Below are 17,759 nucleotides of genomic sequence, written 5' to 3'. Positions count from 1 at the left end.
ATGTGAAAAAAAAAATAGAAACAACAAATTTAGCACCAAATTATTTGATTTAATAATTGAAATATTATTAATCATTAAATTTTTTTTTTACTAAATTTAAAAACTAAATTGGTTATATTCATATTTTTGTAATTTATTATACAATGATATTTTTTAATGCAAGTATGATCTATAGTTTGTTTTTCTTGTAGCTATTCATTTTATTGTTTAGAATTTTTAGAATTTTTTTTTTCTTTTGATTATTGAAATACATAAATAGTTACTGTTAGTATTTTTATATTTTAAATGCTTACAGTTTTTTTTTTCAGTTTCCATTCCTACATGAATGTAAAGTGTTGAATAGTATAGAAAACAGTTGTGCTCTGTACTTTAGCCACACTTAAGACTATATATATATATAGGTACTATATACACATAATTTATAATCATATTTACTTATATTCACTATACTCGTACATAATATAATTACATTACAGCTGCATTGAACATTATATATTTTATTTTGTGCCAAACTATTGCTTTACTACCTCTAAAATGATTGTTGGGAAATACATAGACAACCACCTCAATCTGAATATTATGCTAAACAAGTGCATCCATAATTTAACATAATACCCCAAAAATACACGAGTATGAAGTAGTTCCGTTATAATTTATATCTATGAGAAATATGTATTTATACAATTTGTGTATTTTACGAAAATGTATGAATACTCGGAATAATCGTTAAATTAAACGAATAGTCACGTAGATTGTACACCATTAATCAACTATGGCACTGTTTCTTGTATTTTACTAATATGGCATAATATATTTGTTTCACTCCTGTCACTTTACTGACAATCTGTGGAAAGGTGGCTGGCGGATGACGATAATTCCGAATATTTGTACAAGTACTTAAGTAGTAAGTACAGGAGTCATGGGTTTGTGGGAAGGAGAAAACCTAGCTCAAGAGTACGTTGCACCGACATTTTTTGGCTGTTTACTGGTCGATTATTGGCACACAATCCGAATCACCTTAATGAAAATACATCCGGTTGACACCGGCAATCCGACGGTATTAAACCAGGTGACCCAAGTGTTTCTACTCATTATTTTAAAAAGTTAACTTATTTGAAAATTTTCTTTTTATATAATTGTGTGCCACTTCAAAACAACGTTTCTGAAAAATATTATATTTTTAAGTTTTTACTCTTTTGAATGATACCAAACATTTTGTATTTCATATTCTGGAGCAGAATATTATCAAGAGTATTTCGAGGGATGAAAATCAAATTTCGGAGAAGTAGGTGGTTCATTAGTTAAACCCATAAGTATTTAAAGTTTAGATAAGTATAAGTAGAGTAGTTATATTTTTATTTTAGTTGGTGGTATAATATTATGTGGATTGTATTGTTAGCTGGGCTAATTATCCTACTAACTATTGGTTTATTTATGAGAATTGAGATATATTATAGCACTGAAATACTGAATAATAAAATGAAAAATATACCTACGTATAATGTATGTAATATTATATAGTTTCGACCGTAGCATTCAAAGTGTTAAGAAACTCGAGAAATGAGAATGGAGATAAGAAACCGGGAAAGTAGGAAACTAATAACTATATTATTATTGTAATGAATTCATATTTCAGGATCACAAATTCATAACACAACGGGATATAGAGGAAATCTAGGCCAAAGATTAATCAATCAATATTCACTAATTCACTATTCAGTCAAGAAATTTGTGGGTCCAAAGCGGTGTATAATTATCCCGCACCGGGATAATGAACCATCCAACCATGTCAATAATGAATTATGAATAATAATATTATACAAAAATGCAAATATCTCTGAGCGTTTTTTTTTCAAACAAGTTTGAGCGAGCGTTTTAAATAGTTGCGAAATCGTTATTTTACATTTCAATCAATACTTGAATACCTACTGCAACAGTGGTGTTAGGAGTAAGTTACTGAGTAGTGAGTACTGCTAAATATATAATAGGTTATTCTCAACTAATTTTTTTCTTTTGTTGAAGTGTATAATTTAATATAATGTTTTGTCGCAATGGTAAATTGATTTGAATCTCTGTAGTGTCTTTCAAACACAAATATAAATACATAACTGGTAGCTCGTGCCTTTACTTAACACTATGGTGGTGGCTAGTAAAATATTAAATACAATAAATACGCCATGCCATGAATTAGTACACCCGTGGGTGACTTCATGTTGCGACGCAAGTACCGGCTTACTGATTCATTCGATCCAAACTTCGTTTCGAATTTACGTTACTACGTACATGGTATAATATACAATTTATATGTCTATTGTATTAATCTTTAAACTAGGTACTTACGTGTGTGTAATTTAATTATTTTGTTTGACAGTTAACTTTACTGATGAAAGGTCGAAAGCCGACCAAGAAGGAGCTCAAACGAACCCTGTTGAGCATTTTACAGTCTACTGCTTTTCTGTCATGCCATTCATTTGGTTTTTTGTCTGCTGTGTGCTTACTAAGGTACTACTACTATGAGAAACGTTATATTTGTGTGAAAGTTCGTTTGGCACAAATAATATATTAATGATCGTACAAAAAGTATTTTAGACGTCTGCCCAAATCGCAAATGCCGTAACTTTATGTTTTTAGTTTGAATTCAAATTCATGATAGAACCACGAAAAAGGAATCTAGAAGGTCCTTCCCCTCCGAACTTTGAAATTTCATCCGAACAAAAAATATAATTTAAAAATGTTGGGAAATAATACACAGTGCTAATCAATAAATGAGACAATGATTAAATTAATATTTAAATTTAATTCAATAATATGTCATAATAACACTATTGCCAATAGAAAATCCACTAATATATATATTAAAAATATTTAACAACATACAAATTACAAATACAAATAAATAAATGTACTGTTTACGAGATTTGTTATTTAATAGTTATAGAAATTGTTTAGTTAATATATAAATAAAATTCAATAATACTTTCACATAACTTTGGTTTATCCATTATTACCCATTAAATTGGGTAATATATCCATAACGTAAATGATGATAGTCGATAGATGCCGATTTAATGATCGAGTGGCGTACTTAGGAATTTGTTATAGGGAGAGTCCAGATAATTTTCTGAACATTGCCCCCACACCCTCCAATTTATCTTTATTAAATAAATATATAATATTAAATATATAAGTCCATGTAACATTTTTGGGTTTTTAATTATTTTTATAATACATGGGTACTTGTATCATAAACTTTGTAATACCTAATAATAAACCGTGATTAACTATAACTAATCATGTAAGCAGTCTACTAGAAAACTAATTAATTGCAAACATAGGTGTGAAGTTAGTTATTCATGATTAGGTACAACAATTTAAAATGTATATTTAAGTGTTAAAAAAAATACATAAGAATTTTCGTTAAGACTGTAAACTATTTATTGTAATTAAATAACATTTTATTCTGTGATTTCAAAACAATGTCTAATCGCCTAGCGCCATTTTATTATTAATGTATCCACATTGAGGGGTAGGTACGTCCCGATGAATAGACACCAATGGCCAGTTCATTTAGCCTATCATAAATCCAAAACAAAATTAAAATATACTGTTTAGTTTGGTTATAACTTTTATGGTAAATATGTTCTAAACAACTTCCATCGTGGTAGATCAAAGATAAGGTTTCAACCTTTAAAAGGTTCAAAAACATATTTTGAGAGTTGCTGTAGACACTTGCATTGTAAATTGATAGGTAACAAAAAAAATCACAATATAAATTAATATTTTTGACAATTAAAGTGACTACAATTTTTACCTACATAATCCTTTGTATTGTATGATAAAATTTGTTTTTCTTAATCATGTAAAAACACAAAATTTAACATGTTGAACATGTCATGTTCGAGACACGGGTCATCAATGGAAGATATCCGAACCCCGTGGACTACCCCTTCCGTAAATATGCCACTGCAATGATCGTATATTTTGGGTAAAACCAAAAAACCTATAACCTAATACCTATTATTATGTGTAATATATATATATATATATATACATTATACATGTTGATTCAGGAGAGAAATATCCAAATACCACGAAAAAGTCGTATTTACGGACTAGGATACAATATTTAAATGAATAATTATAATGTTTTTGATTAAAATTGAATAAGTAGGTTGGTACTTACCTAGTATTTATTATTAATTGACACTATACATGTCTAACATATTTAAATGAAGTTGAAGAAAAAAACAACATAAGTTTATGCAAGTGGTCACACAGAAATTGAAGTTTACAACATGTATTCTAAAATAGAGAGAAAAATCATAACAAAAAATTGAATGTGCGATAATGTTAGGATATGTAAAACTTTCATTTTTTTGTCTGTGAATAGGTACCTACGATAAGTAGTTGAAATAATGCTTCGATTTTCAATATCAGTATATTTTCTGATGGGATGAAAGTTAATCTAGTTGGTGAAAATGTTTAATTCTCAGTTATTTTCAAAAGCGCCAGGCAAAACAAAAAAAAATTAAGGAAAAACGGAAATTTAAAGGAACAAAGTCGGTTTTCAGCAAAATTTATAATAATACATTAATTCAAACTCTGATTTTTAGAATAGGACATAAGTACACCTAAAGACCATAACTTCAAATTCCTGATATTTTTCATACTACTTAGGGAGTGACTCGTGGCGATAGAAACTTAAATTTTTAACTGAGAACCCCCCTCCCCTTTTTAGTACAAAAGTACAAATTATTTAACACATGGTTTTCTCGAACATTTGTATACATCTAAAGAAAAATTCTAAATTCTAATGATTAGTTTCTGAGTTATTAAAGTTTGTATACTATAAGGATAATAATCCTCAAAAATGGTTTTTCCAAAATAAAAAATAAATGTAATATATGTAGTATTTATTATACTTTAATCATTTTTACAAATTATTTATATTGATATAAATCATTAGTAATTACTGACTTTTTCAAATTGTCTAAGCCCCCATATCTATATACTTAACCCATTACCATAGACATATTATCCTAAGTATAGGTACAAAATTATATAACTCAAAAACTACTCGCTTTAATATTGATTTAGATACATCCAAATCCTCAAAAAAAATATCTGATAAATATTTAAAAATGGAAAAGGGGGGTTCCTATTTGAAAAACTGCAATTTTTGTTATCACAGGATCATCCTTAAGTGGTACTAAATTTTCAATGATTTAAAAATATGGTTTTCAAGTGTAATTAAAAGTCTAAAAAACAGAATTTGAATATATGCATAACTTAAGCATAAAAATAGGTTAAGCATTCTTAAAAAATCACCCTGTATATTTAGAGACTTGAAGATTTTACATTATCAGGTAGATTTAATGATTTCCTGACGTACCTTCAGCCCTTACTCGCATAAAAATAAGAAATAGAGCTGATGGCGACCAGTTTTTGTCGTTGCAGTCGGCTAACACCCGTTTGTCAACCCCCATTGAGACACTGAGTCGCCCATAGCCCATCTATGGACCGGCTGTGTGAAGCTACGCACAAGTCGGCCGCTAACTGTGTTTCTTATTTTGAATATAGCTGTGATATAATTCACTGAAATCTGTACCTAGTGATTATATTTTTTATCATCATAACAATTATTTTTTGCCTCAAATAAAACATATTAGAAATTTCATTTTTAATCTAAGAATTATTTCTAATTTCCTTGGCACTTTCAGAATGTTAGGCCTTAGGCTGTCACTGGTCTTTTAGTAATAAGTTAATAAATGTTTATTGTCTGTTGACTGCTAATAGTATTATTTTATAATTTCAGAAGAATATTTGGGAATTTCAATGTGCTAAGCATAGCATCCCTTCCGTGTTCTCTATCCAGTCTAGTCGCTATATTAATTGAAAGGCCATCTAGACGAGGAGTACTAAGTCTTTATGTAACAAATGTTGTAAGTCACTCTTAACTTTTATTTTTAATACCAAGTTGAATATGCAATAAAATATAAACATGTATTATTAAATTTGTATTTAAATTCTAATAATTTAGTTGAACTCATATGTATTTAAAAGTAACATTCTACTTTAAGGCCTCCGAAACATTCTATAATATGATGGTTAATAGAGGCATTATTAAACCGATTCCTTATGGAGATTTGTTTATATTTGGGTCATCAATTACACTACTGCTTTATTTTTTCAGAGGACAGCATAATAAAACAGATTCAGTATATTCTTTGTTAAGGTACTTACAAACAATTTTTTTTTTAATCTGAAACTTAAAATTTGTATAGACTATTTTATAGTTAACTTATTAAAAGTAGCGAGGTGATTGAATCAATGTTAAAAACCATGTGTATACTGAAAAGTGCTTTTATTTTTAAATGTTATAATTGTTTATATTGTGCTCATTAGATCAGTGGACTATTTTTTTTCAGCAGGATTAACTTTCTGTTGGTTGTTACTTTGTTAGATTTGTTTTGGGGTGTATATTATTATAAATATTATTGTGAAGCTTACAATTAAGAACATTATCTGTGTTTGTACAAAGGTTTTTTTTACGATATTTTAATTTAAAAGCGAGATGTGAGCATAGGCATTGGGCGCAATTGGGTTAAATTTATAGGAGTATCTACTTCTAATGGTTCAGTTTCAAAAATGAAAAAATGTTCAATTCGGTAAAAAAGATTAGCTTGCATCAGTGGATGAGAACATATATTCAACATCTTTAATATAGTATATTTCCATCATGACTTTGCTAAAATTGAAAAGTACTCCGATCAATGCAAAGTAATATATTTTTTATTACATTACATTTTTTAATGGGATCATTGGAAGCACTTACAATTTTGTCAGGCGTATAGATATTTCAATTCTATAAATTGATTTTAAATGTTTTGATTCAATGACTACATAATAAATGTATATGCGATTGTGTAATATGTTGGATGTGGGTGATTGGTGAGAAATATATAAAGAATACTGATAATTAGGTATTAGTACATTTAGGTATTACACACAAAGACGAGCATTGGCCGCAAAGAACGAAATAGTTGCCTGAAAACAATTCCTTAAAATAAAATGTTTTGCGGGGCCTTAATATAAACAATTGCCTATAATATAATATGTGTATTACTATTATTATTATTATTATGAAAAGGATGTCTTTGTTATAAATATATGCCTATGCTATAATATTATAACCATGTTATTGGTTATAATATGATTCCGGCACAGATGCGGTCGGCACAGTTGCGGTCAATACCTTTTTGGTGGCATTTGCGGTCACTCTTTTTTTTATACCTATGGGCTATGACTGGTGTTACAATACTAACATAATAATAATAATAATTTTAAACAATATTTTTAATATATAAAATATAATACAATAAACTACAACTTTCCTTCACACTTTTACAGGCTTAGGACTGTCAATAAATAAAATAAAATATCTACTGGCGTGCTTAAAAGTTTTTTTTAAAAATATTTTCTACAAATAAATACTATTTTTTTACTAAAAATTATTATGATATTTAACAATCATCAATGGGCTCATCAATTTTATTGAGATATGTCAGTTAATTGTTATGGTTTATTAAGCAAGTTTTTGAACGAACGAAAGAATTTTTAGACATTTTTTTAAGTCTCTATCCTCTTCATATGATTTTAATGTTTTGTCAATTCTAATGTCCAATTCCGTGTAACATTTTTTCCTTTTCTTTCCTTCTAAATTTAAAAAATGTCGATTAAACAATAAGTCTCCATGCTCAGCTTCTAATTTAAGACATTTGTATAGAGCTAAAAAAGTTGGTCGAGGTCTATTAATCTGTTTGTTCAATCTGCTGTTCCAACCTTCAACAACATTATTTGTCCTGTGTCTTTTTTGGTAACAATTCCATATATTCTTGGACATTATTTCATTTTCAAGCCACTGTTCTACAAAATAGTCATGAAATAATTTAAGTTTTTCATTATTAGGACTGCTTTCCATAATTATTAGCCAACCTTCGTCAATATCTTGAAGTGGAATAAGAGCTAAAGCAGAACACATTCTAATATTAAGGCGAATTTCTTCATCATCTCTATACTCATCTACCAGTCCTACACTTTGAACTTTTCGCCATAGAGATTGGTTGAAATGATAATTACAGCCACTTATTTGAGTATTAGGAAAAACATCTTTAATCGCTTGAATAGTTGCTGTTTCAAAATCAATTGTAATTATATTGGGGTTAAAATTTGGAATATGCTCTTTTATAAGTTTAAATAATCGAGTATACATATTTTTTGTTTTATTTGGAAGCAAAACAAAAATTACTGGAATTACATTTGTTTCACTCGATGTGCTTCCAATATCTACGTGTATTGTGTATATTTGTAGGAATTGTTTGCTACAACTTTTAAAAGTCCCGTCAAAAAAGAAATTTCTATATGTAGATGCAGCTTCTCGTTGAGCACTACTTGAAAAAGCAATAATTCTTTCTTCGACATCATCGTCAAATAATAAAAATAGGTAATTGTTACCAAATTGTGAAATATCATCGGGTATAATTATTTCTTCTTTCGAATTTGGATCTAATGTATTACCAAGTGTCCTTTTTTTAATCCTATTTAAAGTTGTCTTGGCGGAAGCGTAAGTAGGAATATTCGTAACGTGGTCATAGCCTTTTTGAAATAAAGGGGACATCTCTTGACGGAAAATTTGAGATGATGTATATGAAGACTCTTCTCGCACTCTTTTTCTTGCATTATCAAATTGTTTTTTTACTTCGCTTGCTGCCACATCAGGTTTACATAAATGATCGGAAAAATTAATTATTTCTAAATTTTTAGTTCTCATACGACCTGTACACTTATCCTTTTTTTCATTCAGACATACCCAAACTGTCCCATTTTCATTTTGTCTATATTTTCTGAATTGATAACCATTAAAAATTGCTAAAGGCTTACCTTTTGTTGTTTCGATTATTTCTATTTCTTGGCCTACTGCATCTGTGCCGGAATACATTTCTTACTCTGTGTTGCCTATCACGTTTTGTCTACAACTGATAAACACATGTATCGAAAAACATGACTTGCCCGCCGTAGTCACAATGTGCGGTAATAATCATTATTATCGCATTGACATCGATAATGTTATAAAAACGTTTATAAATATAACAGAAAAGAAGGAAAGTTTGGTTTTACTCTAGTTCAAGTTATTATTATTAATATTAATATTTTATATTATTATGTCAGTATTGTAAAACCAGTTCATAGGTATAAACAAAATAGTGACCGCAAGTGCCACCAAAAAGGTATTGACCACAACTGTGCCGACCGCATCTGTGCCGACACCGTTAATTTGAGGGTGCTATTGTGCTGAGAACCCCTAAGCACCTCCCCCTCCCAAATTGCGCCGATGGATGTGAACATTTTTAAATATTGTAATACTTCAAATAATCATAACTCTGGGGAAAATTTAAATATCATAAAAAATCCAACCTTTGAGAATAAGTAATGTTCTTAAATTAAGGTTTAGTAATAGATTGATTTCTATCAGTAATTTCTATCCAGTAATTCCTATCTTAGGGTTTCTGAAGTGGGAACTTGGGACCCCAGGTGCCACAGGTGCACTAGACACGTAGAGTATGTTATTATCATACCTTTCCTCTGAATGTTCACAAGTTATAAAGGTTGAGAATCAGTATCACTTATTTACCTATTGTTTTTCTTTCTAATCACATACTTAATATAGGTAGTTAATTTAACATTGGACATACCTAGTTAAATCAAACTGACTTACTTAAATTATTTTTTATACCATGGAAGATGGTACTTATGGTTTGTTATGTAAAATATTTACACTATGCAAGTGCAGGCAGCGCACAGATAAAAAATGACATATTATACCACAACGATTATGAACAAATATTTTTAAATTCACCAATTATTTGAATGATTGCCAATAATATCAAATATTCTATTTTCAGAATAATATGCATGATACGCAAATAATTTATTGTATATATTTTAAAGGTTTGTGGTTGGTAATTCCGAAGAAAATGATTATTTAAAACCATTGTTATCTTCTGAAATTCTTCAGTTAGGAAAATCAAATCAAGGTACTATCCGAAAAGCAATTACTGGTATACATCAAGCGTATTATACTATAAACAGTGAATTAAAAACAATTTGGACCAGTGATATATGTCCACACACTTATGGTTGTTTATATTATATTCTTAGTGTGAGTAAAATATTAGTGTTTAAACAAGTTATATTATTTCACTGAACATATTGTTTTTTTAAATTTTTTTAGTCAGGAACAAGATTATTTTTAGTTGGTTATGCATTACAATTAAGTTTGAAGTCCTTGTTACAAGCCAACCAAATTTTACGTAAACCGAGTTATATTTTAAAATTAATGATATCGTCAGATACATTTAGGTTAGGAGCGTTTCTTGGAGGATTTGCTTCCATTTATAGAGTAATTATACTTTTAATAAGATTGATGTTAATAAGTATTTTTATTTAGTTTTTTTTTGTCATATTTTAGATTGTATCATGTGTAATGAGAAGATTTCTAGGTAAAGACTCAAAATACATATGTATTCCTGCTGGATCATTGGCTAGTCTCACTTATTGTTTGTATCGTAATAACACAATTGCTTTATATGTTATGTTGAAAACATTACAGGTATTTGTATGATTCAATTATTATAGTTAAATTTTTGATGAAATCAATTAATTACTCAATAATATATTATTTTCAGATAATGTATGTTAAAGGTTCTAACAATGGACTGTTTCCTGATTTACCTCAAGCAAATATATTCTTTTATTGTTTTTCTACAGCTATTTTATCTCATGCAGCTATACTTGAACCCCATAACTTAAGACCATCTTATTGGAAATTCTTACAGTCTCTATCTGGAGAAATAATAGGCACAGTTGATCGATATTATTTAGATACGTTTGGTCTTAAGTCGAGTGAATCACTTGAAATAGTATTAAAAAAAAACAAGCATGTTCCATCACACGTTTTTAAATTTTAAACTAATGTTATTAGTTGAGGATGGAAGATTATGTATGGTTAATGGTGTATGTATTGTAATAGGGTAGTTAAATTTAAAGTATATTTTAATGTTGTTATAGTTTTTATTTTATGGGAAACAATTTGATTTTTAAGTTATTAAATTATTAATTTATTTTTGTACGCTTGCTTTTTATTAGGTTAGATTAAAAATACATTAAAATAAGACAATTATTATACCAGACAGATCTTTATAAATAAAACAGTGTTGTGTATATACATAATTGTGATGCTTGTTTATTACTAATTAATTTATTGATCAGCGCATCTATGAACATATAATATTCAACTAACATTTTGTATATAAATATGGAATTCAATATGTAGCTGATTATAGTTTAATACTTTCATATTTAGTGTATTTGAAAAAAAATTGGTTTTTCTATTTTATATGTTCATCGTTATTTATTTCCTAAAGCTAAGTGTTCAATTTAATTTTCATTATTGATATTGGGTGTGCATTCAATTGGATGCGGTATTTTCATAATCGTTAATATGTCACTTTTTAAAATTACTACTCTGAAATGTTGCATAACCAAATTATTGAGGGGTTCAGTTTTCAGTTTCAATAAGATGTTACATTCCAAACAGTTATTACAATTTTCTTCAATCTTGTTCATAGTTATCTAACAATTCTTAAATTCAATATTACAAATATTGATAACAGGTATATTTTTTGTAAGTATAAGTATTTATTTATAAAATAAAAGTTATTTTTAGCGAAAGTAAAAAAAGTTACCCATTGCTAACACCTAAGATACTTCAGTTTATTTAAATTAACCCAATGTATGCCCAATCAATGACCAAACTAGGTACTGTAGATAGGTAGTTGAAAAACAAATTATTTTTCTTATGCTATATAGAAATATCAGTCTTTCAGTTGCACAAAAGAAGTATACAATTACACGTGTCTGCAAGCCACAGAGAGAATGCCGGGAATATATATACCTATCTTAATGCTCTATACTCCAATGGATCACTTTCACATTAATCAACTTTTGGGCATGGCTGAGAACTGACACTTTACCCTCACATAGTCACATTTCAGGCACAATAAAATTTGTAAAAACCAGTATAACGTGTATATTGGGATGGGATTCAATTTTACGGTATGTCAGAAACAAGTTGACCTGTGTTTACAATTTGATAAGAATAAACCCTATTGCTACCTGTATATTCCATATGGTTCTTAATACTTTACTTATCATTAAACATTTGAAGAAAATCTTCATGATGCATTCATTGTTTAAAGTCTTTACAGATGCTTGCCCTACCATTTTGTCAGAGAGAATTTGGAGAGTTCCTTCAGTGGTAGACTGGTAAATGGTATTTGCTTATTTACTTAGTGCAGTATAAAGATGTTAATTTGGTATACCACTCATGTATTTATTAGTCCTTCATTCTCTTTTGGCTTGAAACAATAACTCCTGAGAGATTCACAGTAATATGATTGAAGTATAAGAACTAACAGTTATTTAAAAAGTTTCCATGATGTGTTATTGAAAATTGCAACACCTCATCCAAAAATATGGGAGTTTATTGGTAAGATTTCATTTAACTAGTCGATACGAGTTGCTAATCACAAGTCAATCACATATTTTTTTTCATTTAAAGACCAGTTGAGATATTTGGAAAATACAAGTGAAGTGGAATTCAAATAGACACGAGGAATCTGAGAGTAAGTTTCAACACAATATAAAAATTAAAATTGAATATTCTTTAATTTCAATTTTTTTTTTTTTTAATGAAATATATATATTTGGTTGGACGTAAAAGGCACAACATAAGATCACTGAACACTAAACAAATTTGACAGTTCATCAATGACTTTATAGTTGATTATTCTGAAAAATGTGTAATAACATTTCTACTTAAATAGAGGCCATGGGATGGATGGATCATAGCACAGCAAATTGATCCTTATCAAGATAATTCAAAATTTTAATCAGAGATAAGCTCTTAAATTTTTTAATTATTGTATGTCTTTTAAAGGAACCATGCCTCCCACAAAATATTTTACAATAAAAATAATGACCTAATTGAACCGGAAGATTAATTAAATCGTGAGTTTTTTGATGAGTGTTTGTTCATCATGGTTAGTTTAATCATGCTTAAAATTTTAAAGAAACTTAATTCGGGCCGCCGTGCCATACAATATGTGTAATGTATAAGGTATACAATTTGCACGTTTATTTTAATTAATAACTAATTTTTCGCTCAAATTTCTTTATTTTTTAGTAGAATTTGGTATTTTAAAAAATGTTTTGCCATTGGTTAATCGGGCAGATCAGGTTTATGAATGCATCAATTCGAATTTTAGTACATTGCCTAACAAGGTGGCTGTCGGCTGAGTTAAACGTATAGCCGCTCATCGGAATGTACACAATCAAACTAATTAATAAAATTAAAATTAAACATATTCCTATAGAGTGCGCACCTAGCGGGGTCCGCAATCCACCGCAGGTAGAAAGCCTACCTCATAAATCATAATATACTGTTCACATTATCACAAACGAGTCTCATATAGAGCTGGCATTTTTAAAGGGCAACGGAATGCAAGGGATCAGCTAGAATATAAATAATAATGATAATAGATATTTATTTTGACACGATACTACGGCAGTTAATTTGTCTACTGACGATCGTACGTAGCATCGGCTGCAACCGCTATACTTATGACGTAGGAATACTTGTCGAAATTATAAACTGCAAACCAATATTACATTTTTATTAAGTTAAGAAATATATGGAAAACACCGAATAGCTCAATTATACAAATTGCGTTATTTTATTTTTGAAAGGATTTTTCAAAATTAGACCTCTAAGGGGGTAAAAAGGGAGATTTTTATATAGCTATATAATACACGAGCAACGCCGTGACGGGACACCTAGTAATGTATAAATTAAATGTTTACTATATTCATAATATATTATTCTATGACGGCGCAATAGATAGGCAATTTAGGGCCATGCTAAACTTTAAAATGTTTAATAATATAATAATTAGATTCCGAACAAAAAAAAATGTCGAAAAAAAAGAATGTCACATTTGCGTATATTTTGTTGATATTCACGTTCATAATTTCACATTTAGCGATATTATTTTTGATATTGTAGTGAATTAAACTATTATTGCCCTTAAGGTACGTTAGGTATAATACTTGAATTGTTTTGTTTATTTTGTTTTTCAATAAAAAAATATTTAATAAAATGCGTTAATTTTAATGCATATACCAAATTGTTTAAGCCGTTTGTGTGCTGTATACATATTTATCGTACATGACATCGATTCTGTGTAGTAATACATTATATAATTTGTCATAAAGTTGAGTCTTGATAACTTGAATTTATTTCTTGCCCTTTGAAGTGTTTTTAAGTTGTGTTTGAGGTATATGCTTAGGTTAATCGAATAACACAAAAGTTGAATTTACTTATATTCTTCTTTGTGTTATATCAAGACTGTATTTATAGTTTAATAGATGTAATTAGATACCTAAGCTCAATGTATATATTTATGATTTTTGATTTTTATCCGAGGCAACTCAAAGTATATATATTATTATTTTCTATAGCAATATTGACCGAACCGTTATCCGGATTATATAATTACGTAATTATTCATATAAATATATGATCCACATTTTCTATGAAATCCGTTGTATCAGGATTATGGAAAGGAAATCATTATTAATTCAAATTTTGGATGTAATTCATTAATTTGTCTAAATTGGACTAGATTTAAAAAGTAAAAACTAGATACTGAACATATAAACTATAAAGTTTTGTTAAGGAACTGAGTAGTAGATGATAGCTCTGTCAACAAGTGTATATTCAAAATTTAACATTTATAAATATTATATAATATTTATATTATTTTTGTGCGAGGGTAATGACTAACTAACATAGAACGCATGTATTTCTAAACTTTAATATTAATGAACAACTGGAAAATACTTTTTAGTTAATATATCTTTAAAAACGAAAATAAATAATAAAATAATAATCGTTATAATATATATTATCACCCGGATCGATAATTATAATCCAAATTGGTAATTTAAATCTGGATTAAACGGATTATAACGTTTTTCTCAATCTGAATAGTTGGTTAAAGATAAACTGAACGGCGAATATTGTATGTATAACGTGTGTATGGAGTTGCATAAATGCAGATTTTTATCAAGCGGCAACTCTATCGCAGCTCTATCACATGTGCTGCAGTGTCATAAAATTCACAGCAATTATTTTGCCTGCACAGTCGTTTGTCATAATATAGTAATTAGTAACGTATTAGAGTACAATAATTATTGTTATCCATAGGCCATTATTAATGGCAGTTAGGCGATTAAACTGTTGATTGTGTATGCGGTTATTAAAATTTCATTATATTATTATCTACTTTTTTTGACACGAAATGAGCTCGTGCGCGTATTATGTAATTCTTATTTGTCGATAGCCTGTACTCGTCGTAACTGTAACTGTATAATATCTATATCAACACCATTTACCTTAGAAGTTTCCAATCGTTAGTATTATTCATTATTTAATGTACCTGTAATAATAGGTATATACAGGATGATTCACGCATAAGCATAATCATCGCCGTTTTTTTATTTAATAACTAATTTATTCAAATATCTGATTTTTATAACTTTTAAATGTATGTATACTTATAAATACAATATTTTCAAGTTCTTGAAATTTTCTGCACTACTGAGGAACGTCATCTGGTGATGTAAAAACTTCTGTTTTTCAAATCTGAACCCTCTCCCTTTTTCCCGTAAGTTATTTATTGGATTCATTTTTAATTCGGATGAGTAGATTTATACAATTTACTAACATTTTTAAATTACCATAGCCCCCATCTCTTCCAAACTCATTATCATGGATTCTTTAAGCTTAGTACACTATATTTAATTAACATTGAAAAAATACTCGTTTGGACTTTGATTTTGTTACGTCAACATTTAAAGTAAAATGATCTGCTAAATAATTCACAGTAGAAAAGCGGGGATTATAATTTGCAGTTAAATAGAAATTTGTATCACTACAAGACACTTCTTAAGTAGTAGTTAGTACGAAAATTCTCAAGAATTTGAGAATCCGGTCTTAAGTATATTTAAAAATAATTTTGAAATACAGATTTTTAATAACTGCATTGTTGAAGGAAAAAAAGGGGAGAGCATGTTTGTTGAATCACCTTGTACAACAGGTCTTATACGTGTGCATGATTTTATCAAATTATTATCATATATGGTATGCCAATAACCTACATGGTCACCTTTTATTATATACATTATTTATCACTCCATAATCTTTAACTTCCCTAGTTCTATTGTACTATTTGTGGGAGATTAGCAATTCGTACAGTTATTATCTATTATTTTAATGATTCGATTTAACAATCGAAAGCCACTAAGTCTTGCTTATAGTAGGGTAGACGACATGCGTCAAGATGGCATACTCCAGATTATATTAGGTACCTAATAAAAATTAATTCGTTTTGGTAGTAAATGGAAAGTTGATTAAATAGTCGAAGAATTGAACTGATAAAATTTGGTTGGGAAAAAGTTAGCAAAAATTAAAACGTATAAGTTGCCACTGATTTGTTATTAGTTTATAGTACCAATTTAATTTCTATCTTGTTCATCAGTACAAGTAAATAATATGTATTGTTATTGTATCTCGGTACCTACTTAAAATGTCTTTAATTTTTTCTAACAAATAAATGTATCTACAATTATTGAATTAGGTAATTTAGTTTGTCCACTTAATATTGATTGTAAAATCATCAACACTATTATGTCTAAGTCTGGATTAATTTGATAAAAATTGAGTAAATATCTTTTGAGGTATCGTAATTCGTAACATATTTTAGTACTTATAGGCTATAAGTACTAAGTACTATAAGTTATAGCCTATAGGTAGATGTATGAAGTGTTTCATTGGCGTGAGCAGAGTTCTCGATCTGCTGCAGCACAAATTAATACCTATCCAAATATAATTTATTTAAAAGAACGTTCATTTTAGCATATAAAATATACATTTAATATGTCATAAATCATAATATAATAAATATTTAATTTACTGAAATACACGTACCCATGAGCGTAGACACTATGGATATATAGTGGAATATATCCCTCCCATGACCTTTTTTTAGATTCTGAGAGGAACAATGGATGCATTGATTTTACAATGATGTGTGTTTTTTTCTGTCATCATCTTTTAGAGCAATAAAAATTCTTTGATTTTCTACTTCAGTATATTTTTTGACAGGTAAATGAATCTAATTAGTACTCAAGGATAGAAAAAATTGAAAAATTTGCAAATCATTTTAACACATCCGTTACAGCGTCCCTCCTAGACACATATACTGTAGCCTGTAGGTACAACAAATCAGTGCCCGCTTATCCACTTTTTATATAAAATATTAGTAATGGGAAACTACTTTGTGATTTATTTTAAAAATAATGAATATGTATCCTCTTCCTCAGTAAAAAATAAAAATTCTTGCCTACGCTTAAATTTCAATAAAAGTAAAAAATACAAATTCAAGTTTTTATATATTAAATAAAAGTTAGGTACCTATTATAAAAAAACTTGTAGACTGTGTGTAGCACGGTGTCCTGCTTCAGTCAAAAACGTATTCTGAGATCAAGCATCCACCGATGTCACTAGTTCCTGGATGGGT

The 17,759-nt window shown here is 28.7% G+C and overlaps 1 protein-coding gene and 1 long non-coding RNA gene across 3 annotated transcripts; both read left to right on the top strand.

Moving 5' to 3' along the window:
- The first annotated feature begins 220 nt into the window (after positions 1–220).
- Positions 221–11,267, top strand: LOC111035919 (transmembrane protein 135-like). Of its 2 annotated transcripts, XM_022317751.1 has the most exons (9): positions 221–1,285; positions 1,637–2,286; positions 2,372–2,502; positions 5,816–5,942; positions 6,081–6,235; positions 10,009–10,219; positions 10,292–10,459; positions 10,529–10,669; positions 10,746–11,267. In XM_022317751.1, exons 2-9 carry the CDS (start codon positions 2,137–2,139, stop codon positions 11,025–11,027), a joined length of 1,365 nt encoding a protein of 454 aa, XP_022173443.1. In that variant the 5' UTR covers positions 221–1,285; positions 1,637–2,136; the 3' UTR covers positions 11,028–11,267. The 2 variants fall into 2 exon arrangements, with proteins under 2 accessions (XP_022173443.1, XP_022173444.1); XM_022317752.1 differs by lacking the exon at positions 6,081–6,235 and having other exon boundaries at positions 221–2,286; positions 10,076–10,219.
- Positions 11,268–11,391: 124 nt separating this feature from the next.
- On the top strand, positions 11,392–14,973 carry LOC111035923. The gene is made up of 3 exons (XR_002604692.1): positions 11,392–12,384; positions 12,459–12,607; positions 12,680–14,973. It is a non-coding gene; the product is annotated as an uncharacterized LOC111035923 (long non-coding RNA).
- The last annotated feature ends 2,786 nt before the right edge of the window (positions 14,974–17,759 follow it).

The sequence above is a fragment of the Myzus persicae genome, unplaced genomic scaffold (genome assembly GCF_001856785.1).
Source record: "Myzus persicae strain clone G006 unplaced genomic scaffold, MPER_G0061.0, whole genome shotgun sequence".
Classification (NCBI taxonomy): Eukaryota; Metazoa; Arthropoda; class Insecta; order Hemiptera; family Aphididae; genus Myzus; species Myzus persicae.
Note: the sequence above shows the minus strand (reverse complement) of the source record. Positions and strands in the feature narration are given on the sequence as shown.

What these genes read in the sequence shown, in the direction of transcription:
- LOC111035919 (XM_022317751.1), top strand. Translation starts at nt 2,137, where the DNA reads ATGGTGGTGGCTAGTAAAATATTAAATACAATAAATACGCCATGCCAT. An exon ending in TTTACGTTACTACGTACATG is followed by an intron (nt 2,287 to 2,371) that starts GTATAATATACA and finishes TTTGTTTGACAG; the next exon opens with TTAACTTTACTGATGAAAGG. An exon ending in GTTTATATTATATTCTTAGT is followed by an intron (nt 10,220 to 10,291) that starts GTGAGTAAAATA and finishes AAATTTTTTTAG; the next exon opens with TCAGGAACAAGATTATTTTT.